The sequence below is a fragment of the Danio rerio genome, chromosome 4 (genome assembly GCF_052040795.2).
Source record: "Danio rerio strain M-AB ecotype USA chromosome 4, GRCz13ab, whole genome shotgun sequence".
NCBI lineage: Eukaryota > Metazoa > Chordata > Actinopteri > Cypriniformes > Danionidae > Danio > Danio rerio.
The window spans coordinates 3,043,930-3,061,302 of NC_141024.2; the positions used below are offsets into that span (position 1 = coordinate 3,043,930).

Consider the following 17,373-nt stretch of genomic DNA (forward strand, 5'->3'; position numbering starts at 1 on the left):
GGATATGGGAATGGAGGGAGAAGAAAGAGGAAGCAGGAAGAGAAATAAGGAGAAGCGGAAGAAGAAAAGACAAAGAAAAAAGAAGAACACATAAATGAAGAAGAAGAGGAGGAGGAGGAAGAACAGAAAGAGAAAGAAAAATTAAGAGAAAAAAAAAGAAAAAATATAAGAAGAGCAGGAAAAAGAAAAGGAAGAAGATGGAAAACGGGAAAAGATAAAGAAAGAGAAGAGGAGGAGGAGGAGAAAAAAAGAGGATGAAGAAGGACAAAAGAGAAAGAAAAAGAAAAAGGAAGAGGAAGGAAAAGAAAGAAAAAAGGGAGGGGAAGAAAAAAACAAAGATAGAGAAGACGTGGGGAAAGAAAAGGAAAAAGAGAAAGAGAGGAAGAGGAAGGTGAAAAAAGAAGTGAAAGAAGAAGAAAATTAAAAGAAGAAGAAAAAGAGGGAAGAAGACAAAGATAAAGAAGAAGAGGAGAAAAAGAGAAAGGAGGATTAGAAAGAAAAAATAAGAGGAAGGAGGAGAAAAAAAATAAGAAGAAGAGGAGGAAGAAGAAAAAGAGCAATGAATAGGATGAGGAGAAAGAGGAAGGAGGGATAAGTGGAAGAAGAAGAAGGAAAAAGCAAAAGGACGAGGAAAAAGACAGAAAGAAAGAGAAGACAAAAATAAAGAAGAGGATGGGGAAAAGGAAAGAGCAAAAGGAGGAAGAGGACGAAGATATAAAAGGAAGAAAAGGGAGAAGAGGAAGGAGAAAAAAAGAAGAGGAAGACGGCAGAAAAAAGGAGAAGACAATTAAAAGAAGAAGAGGAAAAGGAGGAGGAGGAAGAAGAATAAATAAGAAGAAAAGGAAAAAGAAAAGGAAGAGGAAGAAGAAGATGAAAAGGAGAGGAAGAAGAAAAAATAAGAGGAAAAGGAAAAGGAAGAAAAGGGAGTAGAAGAAGAAGAGGAGGAAGGGGCAGAGGAAGAAGACAAGCATACATGACTGCAATATAAAATGACCATTTACATCACATTAACTAAGTGTCTATATAAGTGTTTGTGTAAATGTGAGTTCCTGAAAGGATTCTTCGCTAGTTTGTCCAGAGGGACTCTTTGTGTTCGTACCTGTGCTGGGCACTGAAGATGTGCTGGGTTCAGCAGAGCTCAGTGAACACGGAGAGAGGCTGCTGCTGGAGTTTACAGACAAGCGGATCGACGTCTCAAACTTATATCTGCAACAAAACATCCACAATTCAACACTGGACATCAAACATAACAGTTTAATAACTCATTTATAATAACTGGTTCCTTTTATCTTTGCCATGATACTTGACTAGATATTCTTCAAGACACTAGTATTCAGCTTAAAGTGTTTAAAGTGTTAAAGTGATTAAAGCTTTAAAGGCTAAACTAGGTTAATTAGGGTAAAGTTAGAGTGATTAGGCTAGTCATAGTATAACAGTGGTGTGTTCTGTAGACAATCCAAAACAAATATTGCTAAAGGGGCTAATAATATTGACCTTAAAATGGTTTAAACAAAATCAAAACTGCTTTTATTTTAGCCAAAATAAAACAAATAAAACTTTGTCCAGAAGAAAAAATATTATAGGAAATACTGTAAAAATTTCCTGAATCTGTTCATCATTTGGAAAACCACATCATTTGGGGACATCTATAAGCGCAGTGTATTAACTGTAAACCTGCTACACGCTCAATAATACTCTAAGGTAAATGTGAAAGTCAGGCAAAATCCAGCTTGTTCTTTACATCCACTAAAGCATAGAGCAGCTTCACGATGCCAAGAAACACAGAGACGACACAAGAGTCTGACCGCAAACTCAAAGGCATCTGCGCTCTTTAACGAGATCAAACTGGATCCATGTGACCCTCGCTGTGACAGAAACACACACTCTGACTTACCGGCCGATTATGAAATGGGGCAAAGCGATGAGAAACGTCCCGAGTGACATCAACAGGCAGCCGATGGCGATGATTTTCGGACGGTGAAGTTTGGCACCAAAGTAACTCACAAAGGCGATCACTAACAAGTTGCCTAGAAAGATAGCAGGAGAGCTGGTTAGACTAGCCATGTTTATATACACATACACTGTAAAATATATCTGTTAATTAACTGTTTGCATATTTTGTAACATTTTCTGTTTATTTAGGGTTATGAATTGCATTATGGGATGTTGATCTCTGCTCTGTAGATGTTGAAAATTCAACTCAACTGTTTAACAAAGTGACTTTTAGTGACATTTATTAGTTTTAAATAATATAATGTATAAGAAATATTATTATATAGAGAAATAATTCTGTAAAATAACAGAAAATAACTTTTTTAGCATAATATATAACACCAACCCAGACAATAAATCACTTTAAACTATTCAAAATGATCTTAAAAGTCACTTTTTCCAACATATTGTAATTCAAAAGCATAAATAAACAGTGGAAAATACAAAATAAAAACATAAATCACAAAATACGTAAACCTGCTAAATTATGGATAGTTTCACAATGTATTTTTATGTGCAATTTGGAAAAAATGCTTGATGAAAATGCAAAGATGCACATAAAAACTGAGTATGATATATTTTTTATAGTTAAGAAAAATGCACTTAAACTACACTTCCGGCATGTGCATAAAAAATCATGTGATGATAAAAGTTTATTAAATGTTGTGGAACATTTGTATTTAAAGGATCCATATTACTGTAGTTCCTAGAGAGTATCCATATTGGTACCTTAAATTTGCATCTTATGACCTAAACGTGCCCATATTGTACTTTAAAGTCAACATGCACCGGAAGCTGCAGAGAGTTTTCAGTTTGTTGATGTACTTTCAACTGAAACTGAATACTAAATAGGCGGCCGGGCTTTCTTTTGCGATTCACTCTCTAAAACGCAAACTGACAGTAAGAGAGGGTACTTATATGCAGTTGCTATGTAAAGACGTCAACAGAATGCTCACCACTCCAAAACGCAGAAGCAAATGGTCACACTTTGATAATGTAGATAGTCATTATAATTTTTTTCAGGGGATTAACTTGTACGTATTTGCGTAAAGAAGACATTGTGAGCTAGCGAAATAAACATTGCAAATTTTGAAAACTCACAAAAGACAAACATCATAAAATAAAATAAACACTACAAATCAATAAAAACTACAATAGTTACTCAATAATCCTAAATATTTAAAAACAAGACTGGATCAAACTTGCCTACTGATGCAAAAAATAAAAATACAGCACAACACAATTTGTTAATCTAAATAAAATATGCATGAAAGCACAACTTTATATCATAGAACATTTCTGGGGAAATTCATTCATTCATTTATTCATTCATTTTCTTCTTACCTTGGTCCCTTTATTAATCTAGAGTTGCCACAGCGGAATGAACCGCCAACTTATCCAGTTAACTAAATTGATCGTAATGTATGTGTGTGAATGGGTGTGTATGGATGTTTTCCAGTGATGCGTTGCAGCTGGAAGGGCATCAGCTGCATAAAACATATGCTGGATAAGTTGGCGGTTCATTCTGCTGTGGTGACCCCGGATAATAAAGGGACTAAGCCGAAAAGAAAATGAATGAATGAATAATAACAACAAAAACAACTTGAGAGTTATTATCAAGTAAACATTGTAAAATAAGACTTATTTAGCGTGCACATTTCTTGCTACTGTCGCTCAACAGTAAAACCACAATATTGATTGCACATAAAACCTCCCTCATGACTGGACTAACTCTTCTGAACTCACTGAACATTCTGCTTCGCGACTGATTTCTGCATGATTGAGCTCTTTGTCTGTGAGGAACAGTTATTGGCAGAATGATTTGTCTCTGAGCTTCGGGCCTGATGAACGGAGGTCTTTGTGAAGATGGAGTTCAGGACGCTTCATGGTTTTAATGGGGACAGGAATTCTCAGACATTTAGACCATGGCTGAGGAGGTCAGGCTACGCAAAGAGAAACAACTCACCCAAACATTTAGAAAACACACACACACACACACACACACACACACACACACACACACACACACACACACACACACACTGTGGCCTTTGTTGGAAAATTGTTCAGAAAGCGATGCTAAGTCTGATGGGTGACAAAGCTGGAGAGAGAGGACTGCTAATACTGTTGTAGCCGATGAGATTGATGCTAACTCTGGCGGAGCTGGCAAAAGTGATGCTAAGTCTGATGGAGCCAGTGAGAGTGATGGTAACTCTGATGGAGACAACAAGAATCAATGTCGATCTTGAAAGGTTGTCAATACTGATGTACATGTGATTTTTCAGGTTTTTTATGTTTAATAAATTTACAACCATTTCAAAAACTCTTTTTAACATTGTCAAGATGGGGGATTGTGTGTAGAATGTTGAGGAAATCAATGAATTTAATCCGTTTTGGAATAAGGCTGTAACATAAAAACGTGGGAAAAGTGAAGCGCTATCAATATTTTAAAGATGCACTGTAGATAAATTTAAGATAAAGTGTAACATTTACACATAAATAAATTAAAAATTATTTTTCTCATTTGAAATATATTTTAATAAATGCATAAACAATAAACATATAAGAGATAGAATATTTCTATTTAAAAAAAAAAGAAAGAAAATGAAACAGCATACATATCAAAATCTATAAGATGCATTATATTTCTATTAAAATGACACCATTTATATTTCCATTATATTTATTGAACTAGACTACGATATATTATATACATTGCTGAGATCTGCCGGCCTCTTTCCTCTGCAGCTATGACCTGCTAAACATGATTTTGTTGCGTAAGCGTCTGATCTGTGGAACCACTGCACTGCAGAGCATGACTGCCGTAACATTGCAGCACACATGGAGCATCTCAGGCTTATCGGACTGTAAAACCAGAGTGTCAGAGTGAATTCCTCCTTGAATCCTCAGTTCCCAGCAGGTATTGTTGTTTTATTTTTGCTTCCAAAACATGTTTCAATATTCCACAACAAAGTTTACTCAATAATGTTCCCCGAAAGAGCGTTGCTGTGTCCCAGTTCACGTACTATCCATCCTAAAATTGTATGATTTTAGTAAGATCTGGCTGCAGATATCACAGTCTCTGTTACTATTTACCTGCACCTTTTTGTTAACACTTATTATTTATTTAGGACATGCATTTCACTTTCTAACTCCAATGCCAGATTATTAAATAGTTAAAATGCCAATAATTTAATTAAATGCTCTTAGAGAATAAAATATGATGTGTTTTTTGGAAGTTTACTTGCATTGTGATGCTATTATATGGCATTATATACTGTAATGAGTGGCATGAAATGGTCTTAACATGACAATAATATCGTTTATCACAATATATTTTGGTGCAATAAATCCTACAGCAAATAATAGATATAATGGCTGGCCTCTTCATAATAAAGGAAAACATTTCATTTCCCCCTTTCTTTACATTAGATATTCACAACTGCTAGAGGGAGCTGACGGACCCACACACGCAGCTGACGCATGAACACACTCTTCTTACCTATTTCAAAGCTGCCGTCAATGACACCTATTAAGTAACTGGGGATGTCGAAGCGTCTTTCCAGCTGAGTTATTGTGCTTTTCATATAGCTCCCGGATAAAGCCTTGGAGAAATAGGCGAAGGACAAGGCCACGAGGAACATCTGTAATGAAACACACAGAAACAGCATGTCAGATTAACAAAAATCCCGACAATAATCTCATATCACGGTCATCAGAAGTCATTTAATATCCTAATTATGACACACTGTTGAAGTCATAATTGTTAGTCCTCCTATGAAAATGTCAACACAATTTTTAATTTGTTTTAATTGACTCCCCTTTGGTGATGTTGGGGGCTGTTTGTGCCCCATTGACTTCAATTATAATCACATTTTTAATCTCGTTTGTGTGTAATCATTATTCAAGTTTAACCGTACGGCAGCATTTGTTGTACTGCAATTGTTTTGTCATTGTCTTTTATTATTATTAATCAGGTAAAGGCTTTTAATAAGCCTTTTGAGCAAGGAATTTCCACAGTATCTCCTAAAATGTTTTCTTCTTCGGGAGAAAGTCTTGTTTGTTTTATTTCGGCTGGATTAAAAACAGTTTTTAAGACCATTTTAAGGTCAATATCATTAGCCCTCTTAAGCAGTATTAGTTTTGGATTGCCTCCAGAACAAACCACTGTTATTTAATGACTTGCCTAATTACCCTAACTTTACCCTAATTACCCTAATTAAGCCTTTTAATATGATACGTTAAGGTGAATACTAGTTTTTTGAAAAAAATATAGTCAAATATCAAAAAATATAAGCAGGGGGGCTAATAATTCTGACCACAACAGTATATCATCATGTTGCACAGCCCAGCGCCCGTCAGACGCTGCAACTCTCCCTCATTAACCTATTTTTAAACATGGGAGCAACTCTTCATTAATATGCATTTAAAAATGGGAGAGATGGAGAGATGAGGAGCGGGCGCATTTCTCCGACCGCAGTGCATTATGGGTAGTGGGGACAAAAAGCGGATTAGGAGAGCTTATGTCACGCTCTTGAATTGAAGCGCAGTGACTTAAGCCTGCATATGAGCCAAACATGAGGAAACATGAGCGTTTGCTGATCATCTGTTGCTCAGGGTTCCGGGAATAAAGAAATCAGCAGCATTCGCAGAGGTTTGTGGGGTTTTCCTGTAAGCGTGAACACTCACTGCACACGAATTAATAATCAGAGATGGACGGAGACCATACTGATGCCTTTTGATGATCAACCCCCCAGCCATTTCTTTTAACTACATATATAAAGAGGATTTTAAATGATTATATATTTAAAATAATGCAATTTACTAAATTTTAACGTAATAAATGCATGCTTGTTAAAAATAAAAGGCCATTTCTGAAATTATTAACAGATCCACAACCAAAAATTATCAATATATTACTGATATATAAATCAAATAAATGCAGGCAAGACATTATGAACTGAACCAAAACTCAAAAATGCATTACAGATTTCTTTAATAATAATATTAATAATGATGGCGATTGGTGATGATGATGATGATGATGACGTTGTTATTTATTTATTATAATTATTTACTATTGTTTATTATTATTATTATTATTATTATTATTATTATTATTATTATCCTAATCACTGATCATAATAATAATTAAATAATTTATTATTGTTTTTATCATTATTATATTTGTACATTTTAACGTATTTATTATAATAATTTATACAATAATAATATAATACTAATAATACTACTACTACTAATAATAATATTAATAATAATGATAATGGTGATACTTATGAGGTTATTGTTACCATTAACAATATTAATCATATGTATTATTATTATTATTATTAAATTATTTATTTATTATAATGATTTACTATTGTTTATTATTATTATTATTATTATTATTATTATTATTATTATTATCATTGATCATAATAATAATTCAATAATTTATTATTGTTTTATCATTATTATATTTGTACATTTGAATGTATTTATTATAATAATTTATATAATAATAATAATATAATACTAATAATAATACTACTACTAATAATAATATTAATAATAATGATAATGGTGATACTTATGAGGTTATTGTTACCATTAACAATATTAATCATATGTATTATTATTATTATTATTAAATTATTTATTTATTATAATGATTTACTAATGTTTATTATTATTATTATTATTATTATTATTATTATTATCATTGATCATAATAATAATTCAATAATTTATTATTGTTTTATCATTATTATATTTGTACATTTGAATGTATTTATTATAATAATTTATATAATAATAATAATATAATACTAATAATAATACTACTAATAATAATAATATTAATAATAATGATAATGGTGATACTTATGAGGTTATTGTTACCATTAACAATATTATTCATATGTATTATTATTATTATTATTATTATTATTAAATTATTTATTTATGATAATAATTTACTATTGTTTATTATTATGTTATAAAAACATTAATTATAATATTTTAAAATTTGTATTTATTTATTATAAATATTTACTATTGTTTATTATTATTATTATTTTTATTATTATCATCATTGATCATAATAATAATTAAATAATTTCTAATTGTTTTTATCATTATTATATTTGTACATTTTTAATGTATTTATTATAATAATTTATATAATAATAATAATAATAATAATAATAATAACAATAATAAAAATGGTGATACTTATGAGGTTATTTTTATTGTTACCATTAACAATATTAATCATATGTATTATTATTATTATTGTTATTATTATTATTATTTAATTATTTATTTACTATAATAACGCATTATTGTTTATTATTATATTATAATAATATTATAATATTTAAAAATGGTTATTTATTTATTATAATAATTTAATATAATACTACTACTACTTTTACTACTAATAATAATAATAACATCAGCCACAGTTAGTCTTATTCAGAATAAGGTAAATGACGAGTACTGGTGTTCATGTAAACACAGATCTACTTCCTGTCATCAAGAATGAATTATTAGACAGTAATAAACTCTCAAGCTCCTGTAAACAATCTGACGTCTGTTTGAAGCACTAAATCAATCAATAGATTAGGCAAGCATGCTGTTTTCACAAAGCCTCAAGAGTTCAGCGTCTGTGTCCTTCATTTAACACAGTTAGCACCGCTTTGTTGTGGGTCACGCAAACCCGTGCTTCATCCACTGGGATGCAACTCACTTTTCAGGAAAATCTGAAGAATCTCTAAGCTACAGAGCGATGCATGCTGGGATTTGCATGAATGAGAAGTTCTAAACTACTCATTCTTTCATTTTATTAAAGCTTAGTCTCTTTATTCATTAGGGGTCGCCACAGCAGAACGAACCACCAACTTATCCAGTATATATTTTATGCAGCCGATGCCCTTCCAGCTGCAACCCAACACTGGGAAACACTCATACACACTCATGCATTATGGCCAGTTTAGTCCATCAATTCCCCTATACCGCATGTGTTTGAACTGTGAGGGAAACTGAAGAAACCCGGAGGAAACACACGCCAACACGGGGAGAACATGCAAACTCCACATAGAAACGCCAAAATTACCCAGCTGAGACTCGAACCAAGCTTCTTGCTGTGAGGCAAATAAATAAATAAATACAAAAACTCACATTTCTGGAAAATCTAAACCATATTTCTGAGCTACAGAGCAATGCATGCTGGGATTTGCAGGCAGAAGTTGAGTATCTAAAGAACTATTATGTAAAAGAGACAGAGAGAGAGAGAGAGAGAGAGAGAGAGAGAGTAAACAGAAGAAAATGTGGCAGAGCACAGCATTCGCTCGTGACGAGACGCTCAGAATAGAAACAGATGACAATCATCTGTCCAAACAACAACACACAACATTACTGAACACACTCACACAACTGCAGCAGTGACTGAGCCATGTGTACTGTTCATTCACTTCACTCTGGTATTAGGTTTATAGTGTATTGTTCCTTTATATATATATATATATATATAATTTTTTTTTTTAAACCATGTAACCTCAAAGTTTAGCACAACACTTAAGCAACTAGCAATAAAATAAATAAATTAATAAATATATATGCAGAAATATCTGAAAATATATCATTTTATTTTATATTTTATTTTATTATATATATTTTTTATTTTAAAATGAATTTTGTTTCTAATTATGTCTAATTATTTCTGTTGTAAGTTCATAATTATGTATTTAATTCATTAATGTTATTTATGTTATTAATGTTATTAATTAAGCATGTAAACTGATTTTATTTCAGTTTAAATTAAACAGAAAATGGATATAAATAATTGTATAATGTTGTATAAATAGTTTTATAGACATTCATTTCATATTTGTGTGTGTGTGTGTGTGTGTGTGTATATGTATGCGTGTATGAGTACATGTGTTTGTGTCTGAGTGTATGATTGTGTATGCATGTTTCTGTCTGAGTGTATATTTTGTGTATGAGTGTGTTTGCATGTGAGTGTATATGTGTGTACATGTGAGTGTGATCGTACATAAGTGTGTATGAGTGTGTGTGCATGTGTGTGTATATACTGTATGCATGAGTATATGTGTTTGTGTGTCTGAGTGTATGTAACAGTGTGTATGAGTGTGTGTGCATGTGTGTGTATATACTGTATGCATGAGTATATGTGTTTGTGTGTCTGAGTGTATATGTGTGAATGTGTTCATGTGTGTGTATATACTGTATGTATTTGTGTACGACTGTAAATGTGGGTATTTATGAGTGTATATGTGTGTATGTATGAGGGTATATGTGTGTGTAAATGTATGTGCATGCGAGTGTATCCACTGTATGTGTGTGAGTGTGTATGTGTTTGTGCATGTGAGTGTAAGTGTGTGTCTGTGTGCATGCATGTCAGCGTATATACTGCATGTGTGTGTGCGTGTGTCTGTCATAGTCTAAGGCTCATCATAAATCTCCAGCTGTACAGTGGCACGCTGCTCATCTGTTTAGATCACATTACACGTGGACACAGTAATCCGAGTGCCGGCCAACAGAAGCACGTGTTCACGGAGGCCCCCGGCTGCTGTTCTGAGATCAGCTCATTCACACTCACACACTCCGCATGAGATCCAGACCTGTCCCGCACCGACACACAGGTCTAAGCTTCACCTATTACATGCTACACATCAACAGGGACCTCTATGACCAGTGGCTGAGTTCCCATTCAAGCACGTCAGTTAGATTTTAGGCACGAGATATGATTCTGACAGCATACATAGAGCAAAATAATACTAGCTTTTGGTAAAGATGGTTAGCTTTAATGTAACTTAAAGCAAAGCGTGATCACTTCAGCTTCAAATAGAGGCCAAGCTGCTGTTTTCATCATAATGTGCTGTTCTCTTTTCGCTGGTTGTGACAATTTTGTCAAATATTTGTGTTGAACTTGTCGAGCTGGAACTCCACTGGAAAGCATAATCGGCTTTGCCATAAGGGTCTCGATGGGTGCAATTACAATACCTTCATTCATCAGATTAGCCACTGTTCCTCATGCGTGCAGATCATTTCTAAAATCAGACCTCAGGCTAAAGCAAAGACTTTGGAAATCAGAGCAGGCCTTCGTAAAGGTTTATATCAGGAGGATTTTATTTACCACACCTCTGCATTGTCTTTCTTGCTGTCACGCTACATTAAACTGTCCCAACGTTGTGTGGGAGTCATGAGTGTTTAAATGCATCTAAAGCATGCTCATTATTTCAGATTATGCTCCTAATATTGGAATACATTTTTAGATTTTGCCAAGCTTATTCATGCATCAAACTGCTTTCTGTCGGCTTATTACAGGTGCATATGTTCAGGGATTTACATTAACACCCGCCAACCCGCCAAATGCAGGTAGATTTCAGCTTTGGCGGGTTAGACAGACAATCCCACTAGCCACTTTGGCTGGTTAAAAACTATTTTTAAATGGTAGTTTTCCTAAAAGCAGGGTCGACAATATAAGGATGGCCCAATATGCGTGCAAATGTAATCTTAGAATCGAGAAGGAAAATAATAGTGATCACGCGAGCAGAAGAAAGCAAGTGAATACCGAATGAGAGGATGATGATCACTCGCGCTAACAGCTGATGTGATGCACGCGACTTCTTAAAACGCGAGCGCGCTCCCGAATCGTGAAGCAATTGTGTCTGAAACAGGTTCTGGAAACGCAAATGTCATCGGTTCTCTTTCAAATAAAGTAGACAAATAGTGATGAACATGCACCCGCAGTCCGGATGCTTTCAAGAGCTCTAAATGTGTCTTTTTGTAAGCAGCACCGGTTGCGTTCACTTTGAACAGATTATTAAATGGCCTAAAGTTAACCGTGAGCATGTGATCATCCTTTTATTATCACACATGGTATGTTTCACCTGCTTTCATTTGCTTTCGGTTTTATTTGCTTTCATTTTTGTTAAAATGGTTTAATTACCTTTTTTTTTACAACATTGCTTTGATGGGAGATGAACTCTCCATTTATCTGCAGTTAACTGGTGATCTGAGAGATGTTTAGCCTCGACAGATTACCGTGCACATTTTTGATACAAGACAAACATTATTTTTTTTAAAAGTCAATTGCTTTTCTTTATTTTTTATGAAATGTTTTGTTAAATAAAAAGTATTGTATGCAGCTATATTTTGCTTGTTTTGACACATAATAAAAATTTGTGGCTAAGAAATAATTATTGTTTCGTGTGTTATAGAAATAAATTTGGTAAATCGTTAATTTTGAGCTCTAAAAAGTCATGTGAAATCAAAACTAATTGCAATATAACACTTCGAAACCATGACTCCTTTGCTCATGCTCATTGAGCAAACTCATACTCGACACACAAAAAGAGAAATGAATTAGGACGCATGTGGACACAGCACAAAATTTAAATCAAGTAATTTCAGCATGTCAACGTCAAATTTATGCATACAAAATATATTTTACCAACAACCAAATTGTGGCTAGCGAAAATGCAGCATGGCTAGTAACATTGGAAAACTACTAGCCACAGTGTCCGGTGATTAAAAAAGTTAATGTAAAGCCCTGCATATATTACATATATTGTGTTCTCACATCACACGAATCTCGTGTTTTACATTTATAATCTATGAACAGCAAATCATTTAACTTACACTTAGAAAACCTGACGATGGCACTGATGCAAGCTGCATTTTTAATTATAATGTGGAATCATTTTCACAGCGTAACACTCAAGTGCTGTTAGAAAGGCCACGTTTTACTTATACTTTCAGTCTTATTTAATTAGACATCTTTATTTGACTTGTACCACATATTTTTGCCTAGAAATGGCACTTTTACTTGAGCATGATTGAGTCGGATTTCTTTTCGCTGCTAATTCACTTACACTTATATACTTATTGTACATAGATATTATGCATTATCATCCACTTGATGAACAGCTATATACACTGAAGAACAGCTGTTACAAACTGCGAATGAAATATTTCTCCAAAACCCAGATGACCTACTCTTTTTAAAAAAATGGCCCTTTCATTGTGCTCATTCCTGCTAAATAATCGCTTCCTAAGCAGCTTTTGCACTGTTGTCTCATGCAAACTTAATCCCAAGCAAAAACAAGCCCCGAATTCTGATCTCCTCCGCATGTGCCAGATCTTAACGTCTAGAAAAACAGTTTATGTCACTAATGAAGCGGCGAGGCTTCCCGAAGTCGGTCATATGGCTGGACAAACACGCTAAACACTCGCTAGTCATTCACGCTTTCAGACCCAGAGGCTCAATGCTTTCTAGAGTCAGCTGATAGACGATAGACTCTTTAAAAAGCATTTAACCCTTTGATGGCTCTGGGACTATCACAGCATTTCAAACTGTGGTTGTGTACATAAATGTGAGCGCTAAGGCTGGGCGATACGACAAAAATCTCATATCATGGTAGAAGTCATGTCATATTATGATGGAAAACCTGAAAACGGCACTGATGTAAGCTGCATTTTTAATTTGCAGGGTATAAAGTGGACTAATTTTCTCGACTTGAGTGCTTTAAGGAGGACCATTTCTAACCAATACTTTAAGCAGTAATTAATTATATACTTTTACTCCACTTGCACTACAAGAAATTGTACTTTTACTTGAGTTTGATTGAGTATGATTGGCTTTCGCTACTAATTTATCATGCATAAAATTAGCACTAAGGCTGGGCGATATGACAGATCTCAAATCATGGTATAAGTCACCTCATATGCTGATAGCGATATACATGCTCAGCATTAATGACTACATATATCAGTGATTATAGGGAATAATCTCTGATGCGTTTAAACAAAACAGTTTTATTAAATAGTCCTATCTATCTATCTATCTATCTATCTATCTATCTATCTATCTATCTATCTATCTATCTATCTATCTATCTATCTATCTATCTATCTATCTATCTATCTATCTATCTATCTATCTATCTATCTATCTATCTATCTATCTATCTATCTATCTATCTATCTATCCATCTATCTATCTATCTATCCACCCATCCGTCCATCCATCCATCCATCCATCCATCTAGTACATAAATATATTGATAGAGAGAGAAAGAGAGTATATGCATAACTTATTATTTATTAAAAAGAAATGGTCAGGAATGTGCATTATTAAAATAAACCAGGCTGATTTTGAATTCTGGTTGACTACAAACACATGAAAGGAAAGTCTACAAAGAGAGGTCAGTCTATGGAAACAATTACATGCTTAAATTATATATTATGCATCAAATATAAATATATAATACCAGAAAATGTAATCTGAAAGGACTGGAACTCTTTCAAAATGTACTAATACACAACTGAAGACAAAAGTCCTCCTGTGGAAAATGTTTAACAGAAAGAAGATACTTTTCAATGCATTTTTAATAAGTTCTAATAACTCAATTCTTTAGTCTTTGACATGATGACAGTGCATAATATTTTAGTTATTTAGCAGGAAACTAGTTTAAAGTGCAATTTATTGGAATGCAATTAAATGCTATTAAAAGAGTGGCTAATAATATTCACCACAGCAGTTTTTAAAGAAAAATAATAATCATAAAAACTATATATAGAGAGAGCGAGACTAACATAAACAATATAATAGGAACATAATAGGAAATACTGTGCATTTCCCATTATAGGAAATATATTGGTGAATATTTAATAAAGTAATTAAAATTTCATATAAAAGCTGATAATTTTGTCTTCAACTGAAACAATATGTACCTTTAATGATAACCACATTTCTGAGAGTAAATATCTCATCATAAAGACCAATTCACCTCCTGAAATAAAGTGTTTGATAATCACTGCATCTTTTTAAATTGATCAGGAGTAAACTTTACATTATAAGCTGGCAGTCATCCATTAATTAATTAATGAGGTTGATTAGACACATCATCAGAAAAAGCGGTTTGTTCATTAGCCAATCAAAATAGTCATTTTTAGGGGGGCAAATAATATTGACCACAGCAGTTATTACTTATGTAATAAATAAATAAATTAATACATAAATAATATATATTCCAGTCAAATAAAATAAGAATAAATAAGACATTCCCCAGAATAAAAATATATTAGGAAATACGGTGTTTAAGACCACTTTAAACAAGTCATTAAAATTACACAGGGAACCTACTGATTTGCAGACAATTGTATAACAACTAGTATAAAATAATAATTATAATAATATGTACCAGTGATGTGCTAATATGCACACCTTTGAGGTAAACAAGATATAACATATTTCTGAGAGTAAATATCTCATCATAAATATCAATTAACCTCCTAAAAAAAGTTCTTGATAATTACTGCATGTTTTTAAATTCATCAGGAGTAAACTTTACATTAAGATCCATAAGCTCAGAGTCATTCATTAACTAGTTAATTAGGCTAACTAGGCAAGTTATGTTAATTAGAAACGTCACTGAAAACAGTCTACAGGTTTGTTCACTAGCCAATCAAAATAGTCATTTTAGGGGTGCAAATAATATTGACCACAGCAGTTATTATTTATGTAATAAATAAATAAATAAATAATATATATTTCAGTTGAACTAAAATAACTAAGACATTCTCCAGAATAAAAATATATTAGGAAATACTGTGTTAAACACCACTTTAATTAAGTCATTACACAGGGAACCTACTGTACTAATTTTGCCTAAAAATGTATAAAAACTAGTATATAATAATAATAATAATAATAATTGTTATTATAATAATATGTACCAGTGATGTCACTGAAAAAAGTGGTTTGTTCATTTGCCAATCAAAATTCTCAATCAAAAAAGGTCATTTTAGGGAGGCAAATAATATTGAACACAGCAGTTATTATATAATTAATAAACAAACAAACAAACAAACAAATAAATAAATAAATAAATAAATAAATATTGCTGTCGAACTAAAATGAATATGAAATTCTCCAGAAGAAAAATATAATAGGAAATACTCTGTTTAACACCACTTTAATTAAACAAGTAATTCAAATTACACAGGAGAGCTACTAATTTTGCCTTCAAATGCATAAAGACTAGTATATAATAATTATAATATGTGCTAATATACACACTTTTGGGGTAAACAAGATGAACGCATATGTCTGAGAGTAAATATCTCATCATAAACACCAATTCACCTCCTGAATAACGTGTTTGATGAATCACAGCATTCACTTTCCACATTGATCAAAGTAGAGTAAAGATCAATGTAAAGTTTACATTATAATCTGGCAGTCTTCCACTTTCACACACGACTGTGAGTCTCACACAGAGAGTTTTGACGTGGCTGAATGGCTCTTCTGTGGCCAAGCTTATGTGTTCATGACAAAGGAAGCGCTGAGCATGACTCTCTCATTATTTACATCGTTAGCCATAATCATCTCATCAGGAGCTCAAAACGCTCTCTGTTCCCAGACCTCAGATTCCACCACAGACTGAAGCTAAATCTTGTTTGGACTCAATGACGTCACAGCGCCGGAGGCCTCAAAGCCTGTTACATGTAAAGCAAATGAACCAGAATCTTCATTTCCAGACATAAACATACAGACAATTGAGGGAATATCGGTATGAGTAGGCAAGATTCTGACGGGTGTCAGGTGTCCCTGCGTTTACCCGGAGACTTTAAGAAATAAAAAAAGGAGACAGAAACTATTCGGCTCTTCCTATTGGCCTTTATGCGTTTCTCTCAAGTGCTGTCGACTACATACATGCCAGTCAGTAACATTGAGTAGGCAAAAGGAAAAGAAAGAGACACTCAAACATCCGTGGCAAAATAAAAATGTTACATAATTGAAATAAAAGAATGATACAGCTGCTGAGCGACCACTACACACTTCTCAGAGCTCGCCAGAGCTGAACTGAGCTCCCATGCATGCTTGCATCTCAAAGGTAAAAGAACCAAAGAAGAAGTCCTCTTAAAGGGGACATTTATACACAATGCATATCAAACATTAAGCGACTGTTACAATATCACAATAATTAACCTCGAAAAGATCAGGGCACCAATGTAACCCCACCGGTCCTACACCACCCAACCCTCTCCGAGCTGGGATCAAATTGGCGACCTTCTGCATGGGAGTTGGTTTCTCTAACAAGGAGGCCAAAGACCAAGACTCAAGCGTCTGTCGCTACAGCACCTTTTTTTTTCAGAGATGGGTTGCGGAAGGGCATCCGCTGTGTAAAAAATGTGCTGGATGAGTTGGCGGTTCATTCCGCTGTGGCGACCCCGGATTAATAAAGGAACCAAGCCGACAAGAAAATGAATGAATGAATGATAACCTTAAAAAAGCAGCGCAATCACGACCAGACTGCTGTTGTGTTTGCGATAAGGAGGGACAAG

General features: G+C 33.5%; 1 protein-coding gene across 7 annotated transcripts in view; it reads right to left on the reverse strand.

Moving 5' to 3' along the window:
- slco1c1 (solute carrier organic anion transporter family, member 1C1) overlaps nucleotides 1–17,373 on the reverse strand; it is a 72,470-nt gene that overhangs the window by 26,302 nt on the left and 28,795 nt on the right. For all 7 annotated transcript variants that reach the window (XM_087247109.1, XM_087247110.1, XM_087247111.1 and 4 more), the window contains 3 exons: nucleotides 5,495–5,636; nucleotides 1,895–2,027; nucleotides 1,100–1,206 (listed from right to left, as the gene is read on the reverse strand). In XM_087247109.1, the coding sequence (XP_087103235.1) occupies nucleotides 1,100–1,206; nucleotides 1,895–2,027; nucleotides 5,495–5,636 (382 nt within the window). The remainder of the gene's footprint in view (nucleotides 1–1,099; nucleotides 1,207–1,894; nucleotides 2,028–5,494; nucleotides 5,637–17,373) is intronic.